The sequence below is a fragment of the Rhinatrema bivittatum genome, chromosome 6 (genome assembly GCF_901001135.1).
Source record: "Rhinatrema bivittatum chromosome 6, aRhiBiv1.1, whole genome shotgun sequence".
Lineage (NCBI taxonomy): Eukaryota > Metazoa > Chordata > Amphibia > Gymnophiona > Rhinatrematidae > Rhinatrema > Rhinatrema bivittatum.
Genome location: NC_042620.1, coordinates 265,424,686 through 265,445,492, shown reverse-complemented (window position 1 = coordinate 265,445,492; position 20,807 = coordinate 265,424,686). Strand labels below are relative to the sequence as shown.

At 45.3% G+C, this 20,807-nt stretch overlaps 1 protein-coding gene across 4 annotated transcripts in view; it reads left to right on the top strand.

Annotated features, from left to right (window-relative positions):
* The window catches only part of ENOX2 (ecto-NOX disulfide-thiol exchanger 2), a 292,330-nt gene that overhangs the window by 237,236 nt on the left and 34,287 nt on the right, over positions 1-20,807 (top strand). For all 4 annotated transcript variants that reach the window (XM_029607117.1, XM_029607116.1, XM_029607118.1 and 1 more), the window contains one exon: positions 15,280-15,333. In XM_029607117.1, the coding sequence (XP_029462977.1) occupies positions 15,280-15,333 (54 nt within the window). The remainder of the gene's footprint in view (positions 1-15,279; positions 15,334-20,807) is intronic.

Here is a 20,807-nt window from a genome sequence, read left to right as displayed (position 1 = left end):
AGTGTTCTAATTACCTTTACCACATCCTCTGGGAATGAATTCCAGGGCTTGCTTTGAGTGAAAACATATTTTCTCCGATTTGTTTCAAATGTGCTACTTTGTAATTTCATGAAATGTCTTCTAGTCTTTTTTTTTTTTATTTTCTGAGAGAGTAAACAACTGATTTGCATTTACCCATTCCACTCCATTCGTGATTTTACAGATCTCCAGGTTGAAGAACCCTAACCTCTTTAGCTTTTCCTCATAGGGGAGCCATTCCATCCCCGTTATCATTTTGGTCACCCTTTTCTGTATATTTTCTGGTTCTGCTTTATCTTTTTTGAGATTTGGCAACCAGAATTGCACACAGTACTCTCTAGGTTTGGTCACACCATTGAGCGATACAGAAGTATTATGTATTCTCTGTTCCTTTCTTAATGATTCCTAACATTCTGTTTGCTTTTTTGACCACTACCATACAGCTGAGGATTTCAAAATATTGTCCATAATAATATCTAGATCCCCTTCCTGGGTGGTGGGTCCTAATATGGAACCTAATATTGTATAACTACAGTATGGGTTAATTTTCTTTATGTACATTGCTTTGCCCTTGACCAGATTAAATTCATCTGCCATTTGGAAGCTCAGTCTCACAAGGTCCTCCTGCAATTTCTCATAATCCATTTGTGATTTAACAACTTGGAATATTTTTGCATCGTCCACAAATTTGATTACCTCACTCGTTCCCTTTTCCACATCATTTATAAATATGTTGAAAAGCACTTGTCCCAGCACGGATCCCTGGGGCACTTCATTGAGAAAACTGACCATTTAGGTCTTCTCTTTCCTACCTTTTTTTTTTTTTTTTAATTATATTTTCATTACATTTTCTAACTTTACACAAGTATACCTTGCTACAGAAATTTCATAGTGCTAAGAAAATCAACAATAAGAAAATGAAAATAAAGGAAATTAACATTAATTTAGCATCTAACAACAGTCCATGAAATGAGGAGATCCATATAGGTTCTGAGCTAGAACAACAATACAGAAAAAGGAAATCTTGAGACCGGTGACGTCACCAGCTAAGATGGCCGCTTAAGACCTCGGCTCCTCTCTCCTCCGCCGCTAATCCACCTCCATCGGCGCATCCCCGGGCCTGTGGACTCTGAATTTTGTTGCTACAGGGTCCTCGATCCATGTCAATGGCGACACCCCGGAAAAAAACGGATCTAAATCGCTTTTCCTTCGCTTCGGCGAGCAAGGCAGCAGTGCTCGAGGAAGGAGGCAAGATGGCGCCGACCCCAGAGCCTGCGGGGGAGGCGGAGCCGGCGACAATGTTCGCGGACACGGAGGTCCCGACCCGGGGGGAATTCCGCACTTGGTTCCAGGAACTGAGGGGAGACATGGCTCGCTTTCGCCAGGAACTCGGCGAAATGATTGAGAGCACCAAAAAAGACGTCCGGGAACTGGAAAGGCGAGCGGACGAAACTGAGCAGGGCCTGCAGGACGCACAAACGGAACTGGATTCTGTCCGGGAGGAACTGGGGCAGCTCCGCGATGCTCATGAAGAGCTACATTCACACGTGGAGGACCTGGAAAACAGAACCAGGCGAGTGAATTTAAGATTTCGTGGGGTGCCTGAAGGGGAAGCCTTTAAGGATTGTACTCAGGTGGTGCAAGACATATGCACTTACTTGTTGGACCCGGAGGGCACCAAGGAGAAGCCACGTGAAGTGGTCTTAGAACGAGCCCATAGAGCTTTTGGTAATCCTAAGAACAAGCAGGCGAGAGACATAGTAGCTTGCTTTCACAGCTTTCTTGTCAAGGAAGCGGTAGCGCGAGCAGCGAGAACCATGGGCTCCATCACGTGGAAGGACTGTAAAATCGAAGTGTTCCAGGACCTGGCAATCTCTACTATCCGAAAACGGCGGGAATTTAAGGATGTTATTACTATACTCCGTGCCCAAAATATCAAGTATAGATGGCTCTTTCCATTTGGTCTACTTTTCACGATAAATGGGATTCAGTCCCGTGTGCAGCGTGTCATGGAAGCGGAGGACATTCTGCGAGCCGCGGGATTACCAGCTCTGGGCTCGGAGGGGCCCTCTGCACCTACCGAAGCTAGCAACAATCGGAGGAGCGATCACCCACGCTGGAGAAGAGTGGATAATGGGGGCAGGAGATTACGCCGGAGATCCGCAGGACCATCAGGACTCGAGGAACCCGGATGAGTCAGCCCAGAACTAAGTTTTAGTGTACTGGCGAGCTGGCGGTAACCGCCAGGGTTTGGAGGACACAGATTAAGTTTGAGACTTGTTGCTATTGCAGGACCTGTGGTACACTGAGGTTTAACAGGTGGTATATTGCAAGCCATGAGAGTACACGATTTTGACCTCACAGTTGCCATAGGGGGTTAATTGTTATTCTTGTTGTTAATGTTTATTCATATGGAGGAGAGGGGACTATGTTTAGGTCATGCGGTGACGTCAGGTCTCACATGGAGGAGATCCACTCGAGGTTGAGTGGTTGGCAGGGGGGAAGGGTAGGGAGGGGGGGGTTGGGGGTGGGGAGGGGGGACAGGGTTAGGAATAAATGTGGGGTTCGAATGTATTCAACGGGCGAGTGGCGACTACATATGCATACAATTTATGGAGGGACAGGCCGCAGAGGCACGGGGGTGGCTCCAGAGTGGCTTGGTGCGTGCGTTAATACATACCCATGGGGCCTTTAAGATTACTTTCTATTAATGTTAAGGGCCTGAATACTTATCATAAACGCCAGATGTTCCTGCGTGATATGGCCCATCACAGGGCGGACATTGTCTTCTGCCAGGAAACTCACATTAGAAAACGCTATGAGCGTTTGCTGGCCTCTAGGGGATACCCACAAGTTTTCCATGCCGCAGCTACTGTTCACCATAAGTACACAGGGGTAGGAATATTGTTTGCTAATACTGTAGTAGCAGATGTTTTCTCTGAAATCCGGGATGTGGAGGGTCGCTATATTCTAGTAAAAGCGACGATAAACGAAGAAAAGTATACTTTCTTGACCGTCTATGCCCCCACTGCAGATCAATCTGTGTTTTATACGAAACTCTCGACCGTTATTAGTGAGTGGGCGGAAGGGCGCCTCATTGTGGGGGGTGATTTCAATATTACGAAATACCCCTATCTTGACAATTCCAGCAGTGGAGGGGCCGGGGGTAAAGTGGCGCGAAAGTCGCTTAAACACCTTATAGGAGACCGTGGGCTCCTAGACATTTGGAGACTGCGTAATCCCACATCTAGGAACTACACATTTTTCTCCCACCCACATCAATCCTACTCCCGGATTGATTATTTTTTGATAGATAAAGATTTAGTGGGGAGGGTCTTGGAAGCGGAGGTGGGCAATATCACATGGTCTGACCACGCCCCAGTTTGGCTAACCATCCAGACAAAAGACTCCCAGGTCGGCACGAAATTTTGGAAATTAAATGACACTTTGCTTGAGGACAAGGTATTTGTGTCCCAGCTCCGACAGCAAATCAGTGATTATTTAGATATCAATGGGAATGGCGAAGTTTCCCCTGGGGTTGTCTGGGACAGCTTAAAGGCCTACGTGCGGGGTCTCTGTATTGCTCGAGCGGCTTATGTTAAGAAGGAGAAGGATTGGGAGCGGCTCTCTCTCCTGGAGAGGGTTGCTAGACTGGAACTGCGACATAAGCGTACTTTAGACCCTGATTCTCTACAGCCCCTGCAGGCTGCTCGGCAGGCGCTTCAAGCTCTAGAAGGGGATAAGATAGCGTATCAGCTACAATTGCTGAAACAGCATCATTTTGAATGGGGCAATAGGGCGGGGAGGCAGCTTGCTCGTAAGCTAAAAGAAAAGACAGCGCAATCCTAAATCACTAAAATTAAGGGAGACCATGGGCAATTTGTGTACTCTCAGCACGAAATTGGGCAATGCTTCAATAAATTTTACCAGAAACTATATGATTCAGAGACCCTCTGCTCGGCGGAGGAGATTGACCGCTCTTTAAAGGAAGTCGTCTTGCCGGAGTTATCTCTAGAGCAGAGTAATCTGCTCAATGAGGAATTAAGGGAAGGGGAGATATCTCTCATCATTAAGGGTCTTAAACTGGGAAAAGCCCCGGGGCTGGACGGGTTCACAGGAAAATTTTACAAAGTTTTTAGCGCGGAATTGATCCCGCCATTAGTGGCTATGTATAATGATCTCCGGGAGGGTGGAACTGTTTCTACGGCATCCAATACTGCGGGAATTACGGTGCTGGCTAAGCCCGGTAGAGACCACACGTTGTGCGGGTCATATAGGCCTATATCCTTGATTAACATTGACCTGAAAATCTTGGCAAGGGCGCTGGCTCTCCGCTTAGGTAGAGTAGCTCCGGGGTTGGTGGATAGGGATCAATCGGGATTTATTCCGGGCCGGCTCGCCTCGGACAATGTACGTAGGGTAGTGGAACTGATGTGGTGGGCGCAGACTAATGAAATTCCGGCGGTGTTACTTACGGTGGATGCCGAAAAAGCGTTCGACCGGGTGCACTGGCCGTATCTATTTAAGGTCATGGAAGTCATGGGAATAGGGGAATATTTCATTACTTGGGTTAAAAAGTTATACAGTGGCCCGCATGCTCGGATAAAAATTAATGGGGCTTATTCGGCTCCTTTTGAAGTTAAGCGGGGCACGCGTCAGGGCTGCCCACTGTCCCCCTTGTTGTTTGCCCTTTCGTTAGAACCCCTTGCTGAGAAAATTCGGCGGCACCCTGGCATATATGGTATGCAGGTACGGGATCTAGAATTCAAGATCTCGCTTTTCGCCGATGATCTTTTATTCACTCTTACCAGGCCAGAAACCTCCTTACCGGTACTACTAGCGGAGCTTCGAGAGTTTGGGAGACTTTCGGGCTTCAAGATTAATGCTGATAAGTCGGAGCTGTTAAATGTATCTATGACAGAGGACCAATATGTGACAGTGGGGAATGCATTGCCATTTCGCCAAGCTAAGGAATCTATCAAATATCTGGGTGTCAAACTAGGGTCTCATTTAGATGCTCTCTACAAACTCAATTATGAGTCTTTGTGGTCTCAGATTCAACAAGATTTGGATAGGTGGGACCGAACAAACATTTCTTGGCTTGGTAGAATAGCGGCCATTAAAATGAACATACTGCCCCGGCTTTGTTATGTCTTTCAAACATTGCCTGTGGCAGTGCCGGATGGGGCCATTAGGATATGGCAGAGAAAACTGTTTCGCTTTATTTGGAAGCATAAGCCACCCAGGGTCTCTAGGTCTATTTTATATAGGGACAGAGCACGGGGAGGCCTTAATGTCCCCAATCTTAGCTGGTACTACACGGCCATAATACTAGGGGTGATAGTCAGCTGGCACGCACCGGGTGCACCCAAGCCCTGGATCGCTATAGAACAGGCAGCGTCCGGAGACTTCCCCCTGGCCTCTAGGGTTTGGAGTAAGGACATAGGGAAGATCACCGTTCCATCTCTCACACCGTTCACCCGGGTAGTGCTGAGGCTCTGGGGGGCATGGAGGACCCGGTTGGCGGGGTCCAAAAGGATTTACCATTTGACATCCTTTTTGTGCAACCCTGGGTTTTCACCAGGGCTGGATAAAGCCTTTGCGCAGCGCTGGTCAGATATGGGGTTGACAAAGGCGGGGCAAATGTTTAAGGGATCTTATGTATTGGACATGACGGAGATCCGGGATAAGTACGGGGGAACACAGGGGGATTGGTTTGCTTACCTGCAAGTAACCCACTTTTTACGATCCGAAGGAGCGCCTGTGGAGCTTTCTAGAGGTAAATCCCTATTTGAATCTTTTTGTGAACAGCGAGGCCCTTTGTTCAAGCCGATTTCTCGGATATACCTACTTCTTAATAGTGGGGACAAAGCTAAAATGTCTTATCAATTACATTGGGAATCCGATTTGGGCCACGAACTGGAGGACTCCGAGTGGGATCAGTGTCATATGCTTGTGGGCCGGAGCTCTATCTCTGCAAGCATAAAAGAAAACGGATATAAATTGCTGTATAGATGGCATTTGTCACCAGACAAATTGCATCGCATGAACTCACAAATCAGTGACATGTGTTGGAGATTTTGTGGAGCCAAGGGAACCTTCTATCATATGTGGTGGGAGTGTCCCAAGATACAGGCTTTTTGGTCTACACTTGCGGGGTTTGCAACTAAGGTTTTGGGGGTTTTGGTCCACCAGGATCCCAAGGGTTGTCTCTTAAGCTTGGTGTCCGGTGAGCTTAGTGATCAGCACCAAATGTTGCTAACACAGATATATATAGCTGCTCGGGGTGAAATAGCGCTCAGATGGAAAACTGTTGACGCTCCTACATTGCCGCAGATTCTCTCCAGACTGGATAGGATATATCAAATGGGTTACCTGACGGCACTTAGACTTGATCGGGTGCATAAATTTCAGGCAGTGTGGGCCCCTTATAAGGCATGGTTGACACTGCAGGCTGGACCTTGATTTATTTACTCGTCTGAGGTGATCTAATAGAGGATATGGGGGGGGGGGCTGATTAGGGATGAAATTGAGCGGCCATTGCTGTGACTGTGTATGGAAATGTAACCAGACATCAAGAAAGAGATGTGATATAGGTTGTATGGGGTCACAGTTCCCTGTTTATGTTTATGTTCTGGCTACAGTGTTATTCTGTAAGTTATGCCTCTTGTATAAATAAAAATTTACAAAAAAAAAAGAAAAAGGAAATCTTAATGTGCGAGAAGGCATTAATAAAATCTTCAAAAGATATTCCTTAAAGGACCCAATCAAAGAAAACTTTTGAAAATTGAGTACAAATAAATTTAAGTATCTTGAGGCATTTTCCAAATTTTCAAGTCTCCATAAAGTGACCAAATTAGATTGGACTAGTTCGTCTGCATCACAGTAGCATAGTCCAAACACTTTTCTAAGGAACCGAGTTTCTCCTGATGAACATTCAAAGACCTCTCATTAGATTTAAATTTACCATGAATGTCCATAGTTATAGTTCCAAAGAAGAAATTGTCATCGTGTTCCATAGGGAATACAAAATTATAATGATGGGTTTTACTAACAGGGGTTGGTTCACAAAACCAGTAGCCAAGGGCAACAAAACATTTCCCAAAGGAGAACTCGCCATATCAGCACTCCTCAAATCAGCTCCATGGTATCAAAGTCTCAAGCTGCTCCTTCAGATTCCCCACCCCAAAAAGACTCATGCCACTGTGAACACCTGGTGTTGAGACAATCCACCCTTCAGCCATCACTACTCCCAGTGCTTCTTCCAGTGTTACTGGGGGCAACAGTGTAGATCCTTCATTATCTCTGGAAAATGGAGGTGCAAGAGCTGCTGCAGCACCCAGACTTGAAAGATATTTCTAAATCCGAATGGGGATCAGCCTGGTCTCCATCAGCCAAAGATACATTTCCATGCACAGTTTTCTCTGCCAATCCCAAGGAGTCGTCAAGGGGCTGCTGCCTCATAGGGGTTCCTCTGGGTGTGGCTGAAGAAACATCCTGGACTCTCCCTTTCCTCTTGACAGCAACTCCCAAGAGAAGGGAAAATAAGAAGAAAAGGTAACTTGCAACAGAAGGCTCCCAAAGCATCCTTCCCTCTGGCTGCCATCTTGGATCTACCTCTTTCCTATCTTTTACAAATTCACAATTCACAATAGGACATTGCCTCCTATCCAATGACTCTTTAATTTCCTGAGGAGTCTCTCTTGAGGGACGTCATCAAATGCCTTCTGAAAATCCAAATATAATTTCAATTTCATCCTGCTACACCAGTCCATCCTTGCAGGTGGATTTTTTCCCCCTACCAACACAAGGAGGCAGAGCACACTCTTTTCTTGTGACATCATTGCCACTACTTAAGAGTGGTGCAGCAGAGAAAGATCCAGTATTCTCTGCCTCCAGCAGATGGTACAACACTGGTGGACCAGGATCTGAAAAAGGTTTCAACTCAAACACTGGGCCAGGCCACTGCTTATACCAGTAGTGCGAGCCCTACTATTTGGTTCCCAATTCCAGAAGGGACTAGGTAGAGCCTGGAGAGAGGGGTGGGGTGAATTTTCTCCTTAATATTACAAAAAGAAAAAAAAAAGATTAACATTTTCCTTCCTTCCTCTGAGGAGAGAATCCTTCTACCTGTACCCCCACCTCCCTTCTCTGTTGCCCCATGGTCTCTTTAAGAAAAGAGAGAAAAAAAAACCTGCCGCATGCACAGACAGGCTGCTTTCTGCTGAAGGCTTGTTCCTGGGGCAGAAGGGCGACAGCAGCTAAGCCATCAACCAGCTCATCGGTGTTCAAGTGCCTGTGAAGGGGATGGTAAGTGATCAGTAATGGGATTCCTTTGGTGGGAAAGCCTCATGGAGCACTCAGAGTGTGGCTGTTGCTGTGAGGCCTTTGACTGCCACTGCACTGCTACCATGGTAGAGCCTTTGTGTGTGGCTTGCAGTCGCATCAGAGAGGTACAGGGGAGACTTCTGCTGCCTGCTCAGTAGCTTCTGCTTCACCCTCAGTGTGAACAGATTCAGGGACTGTTTTTAGAGCAGCCCCTATGCCAGAGGAGTCCTCAGGCGTGCCATTTCAGGCAGATACACCACCTAGGTTAATTCTTCCTTCTGCAAGTCCCTCAGTGTGTCCTCCTCATCCTTCTGGGCCTAATTCGAATTTTGCTGTGCCCCCAGTTCTGGTGCCCATAGAAATTTCTCTCCAGCAAGCACCTGGGAGTCAGGCAGTGGGATCTGAGGATTTTTTCCCATGAATTATTTTGTTTCTTTCACCAGGCTTTCTGTGTTATTCAGAAGACTGAGGTGAAGTACACATCCTCTCAGAAAATTTCTGCTTCTCTTCCTGTTGCTCTTGTATCCTCCAAACGTACTAAAGGAAAAGTGGATTCTCTCATTTTGGATTGGGATGATGTTACCGAGGATTTTGAGGATGAGCCTGACTTCATGAGTGGATCTTTCCTGGAGGAAGGTGAGCTGCGAGAAGAAACAGAAGATGACTCTGTCATAAGGATTTTTCAAAGGGAAGATTTCTACGCTCATTGATCAAGAGGTTGCCTGTCTCCAGATAGCAGATGAAAAGGTTGAAGAGGCACTTGTTTGGAATCCTATTAAAGGACGTTGTAAGGCCATGAAAGTTTTCCCCCTTCATTCCGAAGTAGAGGAGATGGTTCCAGCTGAATGAGAGACCCCCCAGAAAGTAATCTTAAAGGGGTTATGGGTCTTCTCAAATTGTACTGTCTTCCTTCCGATGTGGTTCAGTGACTGTTTCAGTCTCCTTGAGTGGATGTCAAGGTTACTGCTGTTACTAGGCATACTGCTATCCTCTGAAACATTTGTTTTCTTCCTTTGTTGTGGCATTCCAGATTTCTGTTTGTGGCATCTTCAAGGTTCAGGAGCTTCTGTGCTAGATTCAGCAGCTTCTGGAAGGCGAAGTCCCTCATGAGAGGCTTCTAAGAAAATTAAAAAGTCATGGGATAGGAGGCGATGTCCTTTCGTGGATTACAAACTGGTTAAAAGACAGGAAACAGAGAGTAGGATTAAATGGTCAATTTTCTCAGTGGAAAAGGGTAAATAGTGGAGTGCCTCAGGGATCTGTACTTGGACCGATGCTTTTCAATATATATATAAATGATCTGGAAAGGAATACGACGCGTAAGGTTATCAAATTTGTGGATGATACAAAATTATTCAGAGTAGTTAAATCACAAGCAGACTGTGATAAATTACAGGAGGACCTTGCAGATTGGACATTCAAATGGCAGATGAAATTTAATGTGGACAAGTGCAAGGTGTTGCATATAGGGAAAAATAACCCTTGCAGTAGTTACACGATGTTAGGTTCCATATTAGGAGCTGCCACCCAGGAAAAAGGTCTAGGCTCGGTGTGCTGCAGCAGTCAAAAAAGCAAACAGAATGTTAGGAATTATTAGGAAGGGAATGGTTAATAAAACTGAAAACGTCATAATGCCTCTATATCGCTCCATGGTGAGACTGCACCTTGAATACTGTGTACAATTCTGGTCGCCGCATCTCAAAAAAGATATAGTTGCGATGGAGAAGGTACAGAGAAGGGCAACCAAAATGATAAAGGGGATGGCGCAGCTCCCCTATGAGGAAAGGCTGAAGAGGTTAGGGCTGTTCAGCTTGAAGAAGAGACGGCTGAGGGGGGATATGATAGAGGTCTTTAAGATCATGAGAGGTCTTGAACGAGTAGATGTGACTCGGTTATTTACACTTTCGAATAATGGAAGGACTAGGGGGCATTCCATGAAGTTAGCATGTAGCACATTTAGGACTAATCGGAGAAAATTCTTTTTCACTCAACGCACAATAAAGCTCTGGAATTTGTTGCCAGAGGATATTGTTAGTGCAGTTAGTGTAGCTGGGTTCAAAAAAGGTTTGGATAAGTTCTTGGAGGAGAAGTCCATTAATGGCTATTAATGAAGTTTACTTAGGGAATAGCTACTGCTATTAATTGCATCAGTAGCATGGGATCTTCTTAGTGTTTGGGTAATTGCCAGGTTCTTGTGGCCTGGTTTGGCCTCTGTTGGAAACAGAATGCTGGGCTTGATGGACCCTTGGTCTGACCCAGCATGGCAATTTCTTATGTTCTTATGTTATAATGGAGTTCACAGCTGCTTATTTAGCTGATGTCTTGTATGATCTTCGGGTGTTTGCCTGGTCTGTGGCTTCAGCAGTGGCCACCAGGAAGCTCCTTTGGCTTCATAACTAGGCTGCGGATTCCTGGTCTAATATTCGTTTGGGCAAGCTTTTTTATTTGGTGAGCACTTAGAGCAGCTAGTTAAGAATCTCAGAGATTCTAAGCCGCAGAGACTGCCTGAGGTTAAATCCTGATTGGTCTACAGATCTTCCATAGACTGTGCTGTTTTGGGTCTCGAGACAGTATAAGCAGATTAAGCAAACTACTACTTTTTCTTACCATGGATACCAATCTGCCAGTAGAAAAAGATCAGTCTTTTCATGGAATTAGAAAGCCCAGATTTGATTCCTCTGTGGTACCAGTAGGTTTTTTTAGCAAGTTTGGGCCCAAATAACATTGGATCAGTGGGTGTTTGAGATGGTTTGTCATGGTTACGCCTTGAAACCGGTCACACCCATTCCAGATGCTTTCTTACCCTTTCCCTGTGCTTTAGTGGTTGAAGCAAGGGATGTGATTCAAGATAATCTGGAACAGCTTCAACTTCTGCAGGTGGTAGTTCCAGTTCCCATAGCCAAATGGGGTCTAGGTCGGTACTCAGTCTATTTTGTGGTTCCCAAAAAGGACTGATCCTTCCAACCTATTCTTGACTTGATTGCCTATTTCTGGATGGAGGCCCTTCACTCTGACAAGGGGCATTCCTGTTGTTTCTAGTCCTGTGGGAGGCTTCTTTTCATCTTCCCATCTTATGGGAAAAAATAGAATGCAGCACAAGTCATATTAGGGATTCAGAGGTTACTGACTTTCATACTTCTGTTTTTTAGAGGTACAGGGGACCTAGACACCATGTCAACTGTTGGATGTCAAACCCATGGTTCAAAAACCACCTGTACCATGGGATCTCAATTTGGTTCTTTCTCAGTTATTGAAGCGTCCGTTTTAGCCTCTGGAATCAGCTTCTGTAACTTTTTTTTTTAATTGGAAGATGATTTTTCTAGTTACAGTCACTTCTACTAGAAGAGTCTACAAACTCCAAGCTCTTGCTCACTATCTTCCATATCTACAATGTTTTCAGAGCTAGATAATTCTCCGAATTCACTCCAAATTTCTTCTGATGGTCATCTCTGCCTTTCACATCAATCAGTCAGTCGTTCTGCCTATGTTTTTCCCAAGATTGCATGCTCATGAAGGCAAAAAAACCCCTTTATACTTTATACTAAAAACAGGATGACATACTACAAAGGACTCTGCCACATTGTCAAACCAATCTGCTTTTTGTCTCTTACAACCTGAACTGTCTGGGAACTGCAGTCACTAAGCAAACCTTATCTGATTGCTTGGCTAAGTGCATTCATAACTGCTACAGCTTAGAAGGATTACAACTCACAGACTCTAATGTTCATCAAGTGAGAGCTATGGCCTTCTCCATTACTCACTTTTTTGAAGTGCCTATTGAGGACATATGCAAAGCTACAACTTGGTCTTCTCTTCACACTTTCATCTCCCACTACTATCTGGATAACTTCTCAAAGACTTACAACAGACAGGCAATTTTGCAGAACCTGTTTTCACTGTAGTCCATTATCCATGATGGGCACTATGTTGCTTACTAGGTAAATGCTCCCCTACCACCCTCAGCTTGAGACTCCCCACATGTAATGGCTAATTCAGCCTGCTTATCAATGGAAAAAAGCAAGTTTGCTTACCATAAATGATATTCTCTGTAGATAGGTTGAATTAGCCATGAAATTCCAGCCCACCTTCCTGGAGAGTTAACTACGTAGCTAGTTTTGTACTGACCGAGGAAGCTTCCGGGGCAACACCCATGTGGAAATTACCATACATCTCAGTAGAGCTCAAAGCTCTAATGTCTTGGAGAAACAAGTTTATTTGCCACAGGATTATATCACCCACATGTAATGGCTAATACGTCCTACTAGCTATGGAAAACACCATTTATAATAAGCAAACTTGCTTTTCCATCTTTTTCCTTCTTTCTTTCCAAAAATGTTGTCATCCTTCCACATTAATCAGTCAATTTCTCTGCTGGCCTTTCTAAAGAAGAATATAGTGGAAACAAATCTTTGAAATATCTGGACGTTCGTCGGGTGCTTATCCCGATATCAGGAGGTAACAAATTATTTCCATAAATCAGATAGACTTTTTGTATTGTTCAGAGCAGTGCTTCTCAACCCTGGCCTTTGGGCACACCTAACTAGTCAGATTTTCAGGATATCCACAATGAATATGCATGAGATAATTTGCATACATTGGAAGCAGTGCGTGCAAATCTATCTCATGCATATTCATTGTGGATATCCTGAAAACCTGACTGGCTAGGTGTGCCCCCGCGGTCTGGACTGAGAAGCATTTGTTTGGAGGATCATGTAAGGGGGAAGGCAGCCTCCAAGATGACTTTGGCTAGATGGATCAAGGACACCATTTCCTCAGCAATGGCCCCTAAATTTATTCATGCTCATTCTAAAAGAGTGCAGTCATCCTCATGGGCAGAGGTAATTGCAAGACATTTGCAAGCATTGACTTGGCTGTCCCTTCGTTCATTTGTGAAACACTATAGGTTGGATGTGTTTGCCAAGGGGGATGCAGTGTTCAGAGCCAGAATTCTCAAGGCAGCCCTGAGTTCCTCCCTCACTGCTTAGTGGGACTTTGGTACTTCTACCTGTAAGGACTGGACTGGTGTATCAGGATGAAATGAAAGGAGACTTTTTACCTGTAAATTTTCTTTCCATGAATCCTGCTACACCAGTCCAGGACCCTCTCAGGAAGTTGGGTCTTCTTTATTTCTTGGCTTCTGTATCTGTTTGTTATATTTACTCTTTGCATATGATTTGGCACATGGGCCTTTCTCCTCCTCCTGTCCTCTTGTGTATCTCCATGTTTTTCCTTAGGGAACAGGTACTAGCAGTGGGAGGATTTTCTCCCCAAACTCATTTTGGGATTGTTCTCAATATTTGCAAGTTCAAGGTTTTTCTACTTTTTGTTGCTTTGTTATGAGAATGCTGGATCTTTCTCTGCTGCATCTCCCTTAAGTAGTAGCGATGATGTTATAAGAAAAGACAGTGTGCTCTGCCTCCATCTGATAGGGGGAAACAACCCATCTGTAGCAAGATTCATGGAAAGAAAATTAACAGGTAAACATTTCTCCTTGTCCACCAGCTCACCATTCTATACATTTTTATTAAGCCCTTCAAAAAAATGTAGCAAATTGGTGAGGCAAGACTTCCCTTGGATAAATCCATGTTGGCTGTGTCCCATTAAACTGTGTCTTTTCTATATATTTTGTAATTTTATTCTTTAGACAATTTTTTATGATGTTTTCCTGGTATGGACAACAGGTTCCTCGGTCTATTTATTTATTTATTTAAAATTTTTATATACCGACGTTCATCCGGGATATCACATCAGTTTACAGTGTAACTGAAACAGGCGCCTGGGATGGCGGTTTACATCGAACAGATATAACGAATTTAACATAAGAACAAATGAGGAGGGGGAAAAGAGGAGGGAAATAATTAAACAAAACTTATGAGCAAAATTTACAAATATATATAGAGTATCACTATGTACAAAGTATATATAAGTACTATATACCAGTCTAGCATCTCTTTATATATGTTAATTCAGGAGAAGGAAAAAAAAAAACAATACTACATCTCTGGCCACTTCTGCAGCAGTGAAAAGAATACATCCTGATAGTGGTCAGCTTAAAGTCCTTGGATTGAAGCTTTTTCCCAAAGATTAACTGTATCACCATACCCATAGTTATATATTTTTCCTGATAAAATGTGCCAAGTTTTCTTTTGGAATTATTTAGTGTTCCAGCCATGACTGCCAAAACGTTTCGTAGTTTCCCCTCTTGAGTAAGGAGTCCCTTCCTCTGAAGTGGGTAAAATCCATGTTATCCCAGTCTGAAAGAATATCCATTTGTTTGGTTTGTTGTTTTGGGGGTAGAAAGATGATTTGTATGATTCTGTAGGGTCCTTGATATATTTATATATGGTGTAATTAAATCTCCTCATAATCACCTATTTTCTTGAACATTGTTTTGTGAGGCAAGCACATGTGAGAGAGGTTTAATTGAAGCATGTAAGTAATACTGAGAAAAAAAGCAATTTATGTGTTCATCCATAAAATAAAATAAGTAATCTTCTAAAAACCTTGAGGTCCATATTCAAAAGCATGAATATTTGGGCACATACCTGGCTAAATTCTTGCTCCCTAAAAAGTTAGGAGGCTAGATGGCTAAGTTAGGGGCGTTCCTAGAGCGTAACTGGGAGTTGTTAGCCAGCTAAGTTAACCAGCTAACTCCAATATTCAGAGTTAGGCAGCTGTCTTAGCTGGCTAAGTCTGGTCAGGCCACAGAACTGTCCTAAAGTTAGTTTTAAGATAGCCAGCTATATTCAGTAGTTTGGTTTCACTATTGTATATACCTCCAAAGTTAGCCGGATAAGTTTATAATGTGTCTGAATATGGACCTCATAACAACTGGCACCAGACTACTCTGAATTTATTAAGACTCAAACAGCTTTAACATTTTTGATACATTGCAACAGATACTAAACTTGTTTTTTCATTTATTGCTTACAGCAAGAAACAACAGATGATGATAGAGAGGGAGACCAGAACAAGAACCAAGAAAATGTGAGTTTGACAATGTTGCCATTAATCTAACTATAATAAAGAGGAAAGCTGTCCTGTGCCTGCATCGCTGGTATGCAAATTTAGCTCTGCCCCCTCACTCCCTGTATTCTTCAGCTCTGCCCCTCTCTTTCTGTATGGAACTTGAGCTCACACTGGAAGAGAATCATTAGTGGCAGTGGATGGCACATTTATCTTTGCCTACCCCGGAAGAGACATATTGGTGGCAGCGGAGAGTGCAATCCACCCTCTCCCCCCACCCCAGACCCTTCACTTGCCAGTTCCTATCGGCCAAACAGGAGGAGAAAACCGGTGGCCTTGCAGTGCCTCCAGCGAGTCCTCCGCCCTCCGTCCTCCCCTGCAGGGCCTGAATGGCATGCTTTGAATCACGTGGCTCAAGGCATGACTGACCCCAGCAGGGTAGGAGGAACGATGTGCCAGAGATACTGCAAGGCCGCCATCCTCCTTCTCCTCTTCCTCCTCCTGTTTGGTCAGTGAGAGCCAGTGAAGGAGAAGACCCGGAGGTCGAGGGACAGAGAGAGAGTGAACCATGGATTTCAGAGTGGGGGAAAGAGCATGAACCAACCAGGGATTGAGAGGAGGGGGGAGTGAGTGATCAAGAGAAGTGGGGGAGTGAATGAATGAACTGGGCAAGTGGTTGAGTGAATCAGGATAAGTGAGGGGTTTGTGGGTTAGGGGGACGGAGGGAATGAATGGGGGGGGGATAATGAATCAGGGGGAGTTTGATATTTCAGAAGGGGGAGTAAACCAGTGTAATGGAGGGGTTTGCGGTGGGATCCAGTGTGATTGAGGGATCTGAGTGGGAGAAAGAAATGAAAGGGAGAGTGTGAGGGGTTCGTGGGATGGAGGAAGGGAGTCAACCAGCATGAGTGAAGGGTTTGTGGGGCAACCAGGGTGAGTGGGGGGTCATGGGAGGGAGGGAGAACCAGGGTGAGGAAAAAGGTTTGTGGGGATGGAGAGGGGATCAGGTGGGGAGAGGAAGTGAAAGAGGAAGCGTGAGGGGATCAAAGGACTTTACAGGCGGGGATAAGGGAAATAGGGGATGGGGTGTGATTCTACTACTTCACATCTCAATTACTCCCTTCCTACACTTTACAGTATTTCCATATTCAGGTTTTTACTACTAGTAGTAATATAGTAGATGATGGCAGAAAAGGAACAGTTGGCCTATCTGGTCCTGTCCATATTACAAGGATACATCCCTGCTGCCACCATAGAGCATGACCACTTGTAGGATATCACATTTTTTTGTCATCTTCCTCCTTTGTACTACACCCTCTTGGATAGATGAGCTTGCAAGGTACCTTGTTGAATTCACCCACTGTACCTCCCTCTCCCTTCCCATTTATAACCATTCAGTAGGATATGACATATGTCATGCAGAGTATCTTTCTATCCAGCTCCCAGCACCATTCAGTAGGATATGACATACATCATGCAGAGTATCTTTCTATCTAGCTCCCAGCAACTCACTTTAAACTCTTACATTTCAGGAGTAGAATGTGCTACCAGAGACAAATCCATGATTTAATAAAACAGTTCATACAGTAAGCAAGAATATTTGCTCATCCAGTGAAACATCTTATAATTAGGGCTTCTGATCCTAAGGGTTTACGAATTGCAGATTTAGGGATTTATTTTTCAGACAATTAGGTGTATTTGACACTAAAAATAGGTGTTTTCCTAGCATGTAGACAAATGGACTCAGGACCAGTAGGTTATGCTCTCCTGCTAGCAGATGGAGACTGAGCAAGCTGACATCACAGTATATATATTCCTGCAGTGACCTCAGCCTGCCAGTATTCTCCGTCTCCAGCAGATGGTGCACATGCATTTCCCTATGGGGATTAATTCAGATCTGGAAGGAGAATTTTAGAAAAGAAATACAAAAAGCCCCGCTCCCTGCGGTGATACCTGATGGTCCCTCCCCCAGTTGATAATTTCTGAGGTGATTTCTGTGGTCCCTCAGAGATGTGCCTTGGTCCGGTTGCTGGTTTATGCCGATGTGGACTTAGCTGATTGTACAGCTTAAAGGCAGCGGGTGCAGAAAGCCGAGCGAGGCAGTGACAGCAGGTGCTCTCTCCCCCGACACCCGGAGACCGTCTTTGTACTCAGCCAGGTAAAGCTGAGCTCCGGTAAGTTTAAGAAAAAAGTTCAGGTACAGGATTTTGCAGGACTTCCTCTGATCTCCGTTCTCGGCACGCTGTCCCAACATTCATTCCCACTCCATGGGAAGTTAGGGGAACTGGGCAGCCTGGTGGATTGAGGAGTCCAGGTGGGGCTGTGCGCCCCGTGGTAGGCCGCAACGGCGTTTTCACACACTTCTGTGCATGCTCGACTGCCCTCTATCGAAATGTTGATTTGCGCAGAGCGTCTGGCTCTGCGTACATGTTGTGCACTCCATTTTAGGTGTGTCTTTTGTGCGCACATTTTTAAGTATGTCAGTAATGCGCCCAGATTTTTTCACCCAGCTTGTGTGCGTGTTTTTACAGCACTTGTGCTTGGGAGCACCTAATTTTTGTGTGCATAAAATTTGTGTCTTTCTCTGTAGGTCGTCTGTCATATTCGGGCTTCTCAGCCTGGAGACATCTCTAACATGTGTCAGTGCTTAGAGTGAATTGTCTTCCTCTGATTTTGCTAAGCCTGAGTCTTCCCAGCCTAATGATGGTCTAGCTAAGGATTTGCCTGGAGGTACGCTGGACCTTGGAACTCCCTTGATTAGTTCCTCCACAGGAGATGGCAACTCAGTGGGCCCCACGCCAGTACCTTCTGGTTTTGACCTGGATCCTTCAGCCTTTTCTTGGGTAGAGTTTTTTTTCAAGGATTACAATCCTTTCTTCAGACGCAGTCCTCAGCCTTGACAAATCCTGTCAGGTCTGATCCATAGCCAGTGGCCCCTCTTTCTTCCAGTCCTATTTTTAAGCACCGAAACACACCTCGGTTAGCTGCAGGTATCCCATACGGGAACCCGGATGGCGATGATGACGCAGATCCTGATTCCCTGGAAGATGGAGAAATTCCTTCGGGACTGGAACCATAACTGACCATATTGCAGTTCTTTAATAGAGATGAACCTCTGGCCCTGATTTCCAAGACCTTGAAGATGCTAAGTGTATCTGGAACAGATTCCATGGCTGAGCCAAAGAAGAATCCTATTTTGATTTCCTTGTGTAAAGTCTCTTGTTTTCTCCTTTTTATGAAAGCCATTCAAGAATAGCTCCAAAGGCAGATTTCAAAGAGGGTTGGGCCTTGGAAGGCCTGTATCCCCTGGATCCGACAGTGAGGGAGCGTTTGCATTTTCCAAAAGTGGATGCATTTGTCTGCACCATGTCTAAGTGGACAACTATCCCCATGGAGGGAGGAGCAGCCTTGAAGGATGTGCATGATAGGAGTATTGAGGCCATCCTTAAGCAAGCCTTTGAAGCAGTGGCGTTGACTTTACAGATAGCTTCCTGCTGCATTCTAGTGGCTCATTCTTGTCTGCTTCTCTCACAGGAAGTTGATGATTCTGGAGTGAATTCCAGAACAGTTATGGAACCCGCCGCCACCTTTGTAACTGATGCAGGCTGTGATTTGATCCGTACCTCGATTACAAGAGTGGCTTCCATGGTAGCAGCCAGACGTCCGCTATGGTTGTGAAATTGAACAGCCGATGCGACCTCCAAAACTAATCTTATGAAAATGCCTTTTAAAGGCTCACTCTTGTTTGGGAGCGAGTTGGAGAAACTGGCCAGTAAGTGGGGCGAATCTCCGGTTCCTCGGTTGCCGGAGGATAAGAAGCAGTTACAGTGCCCCTTTGGTATAAGGGTTAGTCTCCAGCATTCCAAGCAATTTTGTCCCTACAGAGGGTCAACCTTTCAGAGGACTCAGCCTTTTAGCAGGTCTCAGTCCTTTCACCCCAGACGGCCCAGACAAGGAGCGGGCTCGGGCAGTGGATCCACCCAAGCCTCCCAATGAAAGTTTGCTCCACTTTTGGGAGCAAGAGATAAGGGGACACCTCTCTCTCTTTTATCAGAGGTGGGTCAAGATCACATCGGATCAGTGGATCCTGGAGGTGATATATGAAGGCTATGGATTGGAATTTCGAAGTGTTCCTCAGGACATGTTCATGTGTCTCCTTGCCACTCCCCGCAGAAGAAACAAGTAGTGGAATCTAAACTATTAAAGCTCCTCTGTCTAAAGGCTGTGGTCCCAGTGCCTCCATCTCAAGACAGTATGGGGAGATATTCCATTCATTTTGCTGTGCCCAAGAAGGGAGGGCTCCTTTCATCCCATCCTGATTCTCAAGGGAGTCAACCTTCATTTGTGAGATACTCATTTTCGCATGGAAAACTTGCGTTCAGTGATACTGACCATGCAGGCAGGGAAATTTCTGACATTCCTGAATCTGTCCAAGGCCTACCTTCATATTCCCATCCATTTGGAGCCCCGGTGTTTTCTGCATTTTGCGGTGTTGGGACACCATTATCAATTTCAAGCGCTGTTCTTTGGTTTAGCCACCGCTCCCAGAAACGTTTCCAAGGTTCTGGTGGTAGTAAGAGCAGAGTTGGGAAAAGATGGCATATTGGTACACCCGTATTTGGACAACTAGTTGATTCGAGCCAAGTCTCTGGAAGAGAGCCGCCTGATAGACCCACAAGGTGATCTCCTTGTTGCAGGAGCTTGGTTGGGTGGTGAACCTGGCCAAGAGCAATCTTCAGTCTTCTCAGTCACTGGAATATCTGGGGGGTCGATTCGACATGAGACAGGACAGTTTTCCTGCCAGATGTTAGAATTCAGAAGTTGATGTCATCTTCTGGTGAACAATATATGCCCGACCGTGTGGTCCTATCTACAGGTGCTCTGTTTAATGGCAGTGACCTTGGAAGTAGTGCATATGCATCCTCTTCAGCTCTCCCTGTTGTCACATTGAAACCCGCAATCTAAGGACTATTCAGTTCAGCTCCATTTGCCGATGGAAATCTGCTCTCACCTCCAGTGGTGGTTACAGGAGGATCATCTGAGAAAGGGGGTTTCCTTGACCTCTCCAAACTGGATAATTCTCATAACAGATGCGAGTCTCCAGGGTTGGGGATGTTAGGAGCTGATGGCGCAGGAGCTGATGGCGCAGGAGCGCTGGAATGCTGAAGAGTCCCTCTGGAGCATAAATCGCCTGGAAGCCCGGGCAGTCCAGTTGGCATGCTTGCAGTGCAGCCGTAGTCTGAGTGATGTCAAACAACGCAACGCCTTTGACCTACATCAATCGGCAGGGAGGAACCAAGAGCCAGCAAGTGTCACTGGAAGTAGATCAACTTATGGATGGACGGAAGGGCATCTCAAGGTGATCTCGGCCTCTCACATTACAGAAAAAGACAATGTAAAAGCAGTCTTTCTCAGCAGGGAGAGTCTGGACCCAGGAGAATGGATGTTGTCGGACAATGCGTTTCAGCTGATACTGAATTTCTGGGGCCTTCTGT